Genomic DNA, 6,712 nt, shown 5'->3' with positions numbered 1-6,712 from the left:
ATGTCCAGCGCCAAGCTAGTAGCTGACGCCGCCAAAGCAAAACTCCATCACGATCCAAAACAATTTGAGAAATCGGAGCTCGCCGGAGCTGCTGCTGACCTCCTTAACGCCGCCTCACAGTACGGTAAAATAGAAGAGACGGGGATCGGGAAATTAGTCGGAAAAGCAGAGACTTATCTCCATAAATACGAAACTTCTCATCATTCCACCACCACCGCCGCCGCGACTGCACATACGCAGTCATCGGGGCATACAGGTGGAGGAAAACATGAAAAAGCAGGAAGTGGGTATGGTGAGTATATTAAAATGGCGGAAGGACTTTTGAAGAAAAATTCCGATGGGAGTCAGTCGTCGGAATCTGGTAAAAAAGGAGATTATCTGAAGATGGCCGGAGATTTCTTGAAGAAGCATTGACCTTGATCTGATTTAATTTTTTTGATATTATGTTTTACTAATTTCTATTTAATATTTGGATAAATGTGATTTGTAATGTGTGGCTAGGCTGCATTGCCACTTGTGTTAGGCCAATTAATAAAAATAAATTTGTTTTAGAGAACCACACATTGTTCCATCTAATCTTTTTTCGGCTCGGACATCTATGTTATCGAATTTTGGATATGTACAAGTATATTCAAATTTGTATAAAATTAAATGAATAGACACATTTTCCTTACATGACGTCCTACCTAACAATTTTGTGTTATATGTGGCATCCTACGTGTATTATAATATGAAGAATGCGTACGTCTATTTATTTAATTTTGACAAACTTAAGTGTCTAATTATGCAAATGCAAATGATAATCGACTTAAAAGGCTTCAAATACTAGATTCAAAGAGATTTCATTTGGTATATATATTACACAATATAACTCTCTATATTTTAAGTCCATTGAGTAGTTTTCAATTTGGGTTGGACCCAGGGATCTCCTTATAAATACTTTTCAAGGTTAAAAATATTGCTGTACTTTATATGTAGAAAATTTGTACAAATCTTCCCTCCATCTAATGCTATATGTACTATCAATTACATGAAAGACTATTAAATTATCCTTGATTTTAGTTTTTGCCTAATGAAACAATAATGGTGCTGTTATTGACTAGAGTTATTATAATCCATTGATTATCATTCAACGACAATAAATCTAGTGTAATTTCACAGGTGGAATTAGGAGGTTTGCATTTGTATCAAGTTGATTAATCAAAGTAAAGTTTGTGTCTAAGACATAATTAAGTAAATAGTGTGTTCGAACTAACAACTTTAACTTTAAGATAAGACGATAGTGTCACACTTCAACAATCGAAAACTATATATTCTTTTACGATAAACGTTTATTCCCTACATCTTTTGCTTGCATAAAAGTTTGAAAGATCATCCAAATGTTGATGTTGATTGTACAATATTTACGTTCTTTCGTGTAATCGATCTTAGCTTAAAAGCACAAACATGTTGCTGGCATTTTCCCAGTTGATCTGATTTTATTTGCTTTCTCTTTCACCTTATGCTCTTCTTTTTCTTGATTTTGCTCTGCTTTTGCTTTGGCTCCTCCTGCTATCTTTTCGATCCTTTCAATATCGTTGTAGAAACTTTGCTTTGTCTTCGCCCTTCGTCTATCTATTTTTGCCTGTAATTTCATTTTGTATGTAGTAAGCAAATGAATAACAAATTCAGTGAAATCCCACAAAGTGGAGTCTGAGGAGGGTAAAGTATACGCAGATGTTACCACTACCTCTCTGAGGTAGAGAGACTGTTTTCGAATCAAATTAAAAGAGAGAAATTAGAATAAACCTCAATTTGCTCTAAGTGTCGTTTCGACTTTTTCTTCTTCCTAGTCTCCCAATCAAGTATCACATTATGTTGCTTTTCATGGCTGAAAATCTCTTTGTAGTTAGATGACAACAATTTGTGTTTTTCAGTTTCAATCATATGAAATTCAGTATAACTTCGTACCGTTCTTTGATCTTCTTCATCTCTTCTTTCTCCCAAATATCTGCTTTAGAATTTCTAACTACATGATTTGTCGTAGTTGTTCCTTTCGTCATCTCTTTTTGAGACATCGATAGTCTAGTTGGCGTTTTGGTAGATGCAATGTCAATGTTCTTAAATGTGGAGTTCTTTCTGGTATCCTCAAAGGTTGCACTCTGCTTAATGGATCTCGTGGAGTTGAGTGGTTTTTGATTCAACGTAGCTGTTCGTATTACAATGTTTTTGTCTTGAACTTTTGAACTCGACTTTGCAGTTTTGACAGCTGATTATAAATAAGGAGGAAATGAGTAAACACTACAACATATGATGATTTTGCTTCAATTATTTAGCGATAATAATATAATTGTCACTATATAAATACTGCTAAAGGCTTTAACGACTCTGAATGCAGTGACATTAACTCAATTGTTGCATAATGTTCCATTATGTCCGTTGTTTGTCCAAATATTTTTTAGCTGCTATAGCAAAATGCTTGTTATAGAAAACATATAATATACTAACATAACATGAAAAGTCGACTCTAAAGAAAACTTTCTACTTATAGTGAAATGTTATTATAGAGGATGACTGTTATAGAGAGGTCGGTCTGACCTGTGGACTTTTCAGGTCTCTCAATTGTATCATTTGCTTTACTCTTAATTTTGCTTAAAGGTTTATTAGCTCCAATGTTTGTCCTTGTTTGGTCCTTGTCACTCTTGTCTTCAATTGATTTTACAACAAATGCAGCTACAGCTACTGCAGTTGGGTAATCAACACCATTACTGGAATCATAATCTCGACTGGTTTTTGTCGTAAACTGTCTTTCTAACCAGCTAACGGTTCTTTTCGTCTCTGCCAGAGAGAAAAAGAATATACAAAAAAAAATCACTAAACTTTCTTTTGTTTTGTTTCAAGATTCAGACTCTGAAGAGCCCGTGGGAACACGTCTCACACGGTTATTCATCGAGTTCTGAATCGTGCCCCACTAGCTCTCAGAAATTTCTCGGTTATAAAAAAAATATTTATAAAGAGCTTATACCACCTTTGGACATTTGTGTTTTCTGGGATGGTATTCCTCTGTCTCTATTGTTCATATTCTTCCCCTGCACCAGAGAAACTCACCCTAAAAGAAATTGTAAATCTAGGGGAATTAAAAGAAGGAACACATAGTGTATTCTTGAATACCATACAATAACAACAACATATTCAGTGTAATCCCAAATAAAGAGATTGTTTTTGATAGATTCTCGAGTGAAGAAAGAAACATTCCAAAGCAGTCCAGAAAAGGAAAAATGAGAGTACAAGAAACAACAAATAGTAACAGAATAAAACTACAACAAAATAATACGCTAATCAAAGTACAAGAAATAACCGATAGTAACAGAAATTGAAGGACAAAAAATTAGAAAAGTAATACTATGACTACTAGTATGCACGTACATCAAGACAACACACTCCTACCTATTACATTCTTGAAGATTAAAGGTAGTTTAAAAAGAAGAAAATATAAAAGAAGAAAGATAACAAAATGTTTTTTCCCCTTACCTCATATGCTTAATTTGAAACTATTTTCAACAGTGAATATCTGATTGATGCCTATTTAAAGAAACATTTATTTTGTTAGGGAAAGGTGATTGAAGGAGCAAAGTTAAAGTATCTTTGCATGAAAGGTAAGTATTCTTTTCTTCTTATAGATGGTTACTTGTTTTTCATGAATAGGCTGTGAATACTTTTCAAGTTTCCTTTTTTACTTTGTACAGGTTTTTGGTTTACATACAAACAGATTTGTGTCAAGTGTGACTGTGTGACCAAGAAACAAATATAGAAAAGTAACATTGGACTTCATAATGTGCCCCTTTTCCTTCTAAATGCATTTACTATTTTTGGATTAATCATTGTTTTGAGATTTGAGTATGATTTTCACTTTTTAGTAAAGCTTTTCTACATTGGCTTGGGTTTTGCTTCTTGTGACTTGTTGGATATAACTTTCTATCTTGTTTTTCCAACTGAATCTCACTGAATTTTGGACCAAATTTAGTTGTATTTTAGCAGGTGTCTAGCATTAAGCTAAATACTAACAATTGACTCTTGAAACAATAATGACATACTCAATGTAATCCCACAAGTGGAGTCTAAGAAAGTAGGTGTGTGTTGCTCTCAAACGCACACTCAAGAGTGCTTGATCGCCAAGTAATATAGTGATTAGTGAGTCAGATATTGTACCCACATAGAGTTGTGGTTTAATGATTTATTAGACGTTACTATTACTAATTTAAGTGAGTATTTCCTCCATAAAGTTGTAACGTTCCTTATGGTCATTTGAGTTTTATGTGTTTTTTTCTTTTCGTGTTTTGACCCTTTTTGTGGTTTCATATGTCATTTGTGACTTGCGGGGCTGGGTGATGCAATTTCCGAGGTGATCAGATAAGATTTTCAGTCTTGAAGTTTGATTAAAGTCAATATTCTAGATTAACGAGGGCAGATTTGAGTTCGACAGCTCCGTTAGGTTCGAGGGGTGATTTATAACTTTGTTGGACGGTTTGCACGAATACTGAGGCATTTTTAGTGATTTGAGTCGATCTACATATTTGGTTTGTTATCAAAACGATTTCCAAGGATCCTTTCGGGTTTTGGTTAAAGAAGTTTACAACTGAACTGTTGTCTTTTGGTGCCAGTGCACTCTTCTTTGTGTTCGCAATAAGACCACCGTGTTTACGAAGAATGAAGCCAGTTGGTCTTCGCATCATCTCATTCGTGAAGAGGAGTGAGATCGAGCAAGCGAGATTTGTCTATGTATTCTAAATCCACTTGGATGTCATGTATCTAGACACCTAATTTGACCTCATGTATTCTCATATACATGTATCTAGACACATCAAAATCTGGTAAGATTCATAATATTATAAATTAATGTATATCTAAAGATCTAGCTCCTAAGCTAGTTAGATTTTTGTAAGTTATCTGGTTTGATTTTTTTTATTTATATAAAAAAAAATACTTAGTTGATTTTTGATAGGTATTATAGTGAATGCTGCTGCAATATAAAGCCTTCCTTTTCTTTCAAAAAAATGAAAATTTAGCAAAAGCTAATGTCAATATGCACAAGAAGGTGCCTTTTCCTACTAGAGAAATGCAAAAATATGATGCAACTCAAGCAAGCACATGGACAAGTAATCACATGTGGACTTGGGGAAAACAGTTTTGCTTTAAGCAGACTGTTAGCTTTCTGTTCACATCCTAATCTTGGTAGCCCAATTTATGGCTTTAAAATCTTTGAACAAATACAAGAACCCACAATTTGCATATTCAATACAATGATAAAATCATTCTTACTCAAAGGTGATAATGAGCTCAACAGAATCACAGAGATATACAAAAACATGTTGAAAATTGGGATGTACCCTGATAACTACACACTCCCTTATGTCTTAAAAGCTTGTGGAAGAATGAAAAGTTTTCATCTTGGTGAATTGGTTCATGGGCAAATCTTGAAATTAGGGTTCTTGATTGATACTTTTGTGGGTAATAGTTTAATTGGTTTCTACACTTGTTTTGACAATGTGGAAGCTGCAAGATCTGTTTTTTATGAGATTCCTTGTAATTGTGTTGTTTCTTGGACTGTTTTGATTTGTGGGTATGCAAAAACAGGGGATGTTTATGAAGCAAGATTGATTTTTGATGAATGTTTAGTGAAGGATAGAGGAGTTTGGGGGTGTATGATATCTTGTTATGTACAAAATAATTGCTTTAAAGAAGGGTTACAATTGTTTAGACAAATGCAAATGAGTGGAATTGAACCAGATGAGGCTATTCTTGTTAGTGTACTTTCTGCTTGTGCTCATTTGGGTTGTGTTGATATTGGGATATGGATTCATAAATATGTGAAGAAGTTGAAAATGGGATCAAGTATTAAGCTAGGAACTGCTCTTATTGATATGTATGCGAAATGTGGTTGTTTAGATATAGCAGAGAAGGTGTTCGATGAAATGCCGATAAGAGACCTTATTTGTTGGAATGCTATGATATCAGGATTTGCTGTGAATGGAAATGGTTTAAAGGCCTTAAAGTTATTCAATGAGATGCAAAAATCCAGGACTAGGCCGGATGATGTTACGTTTATTTCAATGTTTACTGCTTGTAGTTATGCAGGTATGGCGAACGAAGGTTTAAATTTGTTGAATCTAATGTGTAATGTGTATCATATTGAGCCTAAAGGTGAACACTATGGATGCATAATCGACGTTCTAAGCAGAGCCGGGCTGGTTGAGGAAGCAAGAAAGATAGTACAAAACATGCCTAATTCGAGTGTTCCTTCCGAAGAGGCTATAGCTTGGAGAGCATTACTAAGTGCCTCGGGGAATCACGGACTTGTTGATTTGGCTGAGGCTGCTGCTGAGAGAATTGTGCAGTTGGAAAGGCATAGCGGAGCATACGTTCTACTCTCGAATATCTATGTTGCAGCTGGTAAACATGACAATGCTAGAAGGATAAGGAAGAAGATGAAAGGCCAATATATAGAAAAAGTACCAGGTTGCAGCTCACTTGAGATCAATGGTGTTGTTCATGAATTCATTGCAGGAGAGAAAACTCATCCTCAATTGGTTCAAATCCATGAAGTTTTGGAGACTATTAACAATCATTTAGATAATAATACACACATCTTACATGGTTATGATAGTTGATATACATTTATTGGTTTCTCAATTCATTTTCTACAATTTGGATCATTAAAAGTGCTTTGAAACCA

The 6,712-nt window shown here is 34.6% G+C and overlaps 3 protein-coding genes across 4 annotated transcripts; 2 read left to right on the top strand and 1 right to left on the bottom strand.

Moving 5' to 3' along the window:
• LOC102586786 (uncharacterized) lies at positions 1 to 414 on the top strand. Its single transcript, XM_015307242.1, has one exon. It carries the CDS (start codon positions 1 to 3, stop codon positions 412 to 414), a length of 414 nt encoding a protein of 137 aa, XP_015162728.1.
• An 876-nt stretch (positions 415 to 1,290) lies between these two features.
• Positions 1,291 to 3,546, bottom strand: LOC102587885 (uncharacterized). 2 transcript variants are annotated; one of them, XM_015307255.1, is made up of 6 exons: positions 3,511 to 3,546; positions 3,008 to 3,068; positions 2,578 to 2,817; positions 1,951 to 2,248; positions 1,789 to 1,870; positions 1,291 to 1,624 (listed from the first exon to the last, which is right to left on the bottom strand). In XM_015307255.1, the coding sequence occupies exons 2-6, from the start codon at positions 3,057 to 3,059 to the stop codon at positions 1,433 to 1,435; spliced, it is 864 nt and encodes a 287-aa protein (XP_015162741.1). In that variant the 5' UTR covers positions 3,060 to 3,068; positions 3,511 to 3,546; the 3' UTR covers positions 1,291 to 1,432. The 2 variants fall into 2 exon arrangements, with proteins under 2 accessions (XP_015162741.1, XP_015162740.1); XM_015307254.1 differs by lacking the exon at positions 3,511 to 3,546 and having other exon boundaries at positions 3,008 to 3,216.
• A 1,472-nt stretch (positions 3,547 to 5,018) lies between these two features.
• LOC102587564 (pentatricopeptide repeat-containing protein At2g20540-like) lies at positions 5,019 to 6,712 on the top strand. The gene has a single exon (XM_006344266.2). It carries the CDS (start codon positions 5,055 to 5,057, stop codon positions 6,645 to 6,647), a length of 1,593 nt encoding a protein of 530 aa, XP_006344328.1. The 5' UTR covers positions 5,019 to 5,054; the 3' UTR covers positions 6,648 to 6,712.

The sequence above is a fragment of the Solanum tuberosum genome, unplaced genomic scaffold (genome assembly GCF_000226075.1).
Source record: "Solanum tuberosum cultivar DM 1-3 516 R44 unplaced genomic scaffold, SolTub_3.0 scf00051, whole genome shotgun sequence".
Taxonomy (NCBI): domain Eukaryota; kingdom Viridiplantae; phylum Streptophyta; class Magnoliopsida; order Solanales; family Solanaceae; genus Solanum; species Solanum tuberosum.
This window is presented reverse-complemented; position numbering and strand designations above follow the sequence as displayed.

What these genes read in the sequence shown, in the direction of transcription:
- LOC102586786 (XM_015307242.1), top strand. Translation starts at nt 1, where the DNA reads ATGTCCAGCGCCAAGCTAGTAGCTGACGCCGCCAAAGCAAAACTCCAT.
- LOC102587885 (XM_015307255.1), bottom strand. Translation starts at nt 3,059, where the DNA reads ATGAACAATAGAGACAGAGGAATACCATCCCAGAAAACACAAATGTCC. An exon ending in ATGAAGAAGATCAAAGAACG is followed by an intron (nt 1,871 to 1,950) that starts GTACGAAGTTAT and finishes AGAGATTTTCAG; the next exon opens with CCATGAAAAGCAACATAATG. An exon ending in GACACTTAGAGCAAATTGAG is followed by an intron (nt 1,625 to 1,788) that starts GTTTATTCTAAT and finishes ATGAAATTACAG; the next exon opens with GCAAAAATAGATAGACGAAG.
- LOC102587564 (XM_006344266.2), top strand. Translation starts at nt 5,055, where the DNA reads ATGTCAATATGCACAAGAAGGTGCCTTTTCCTACTAGAGAAATGCAAA.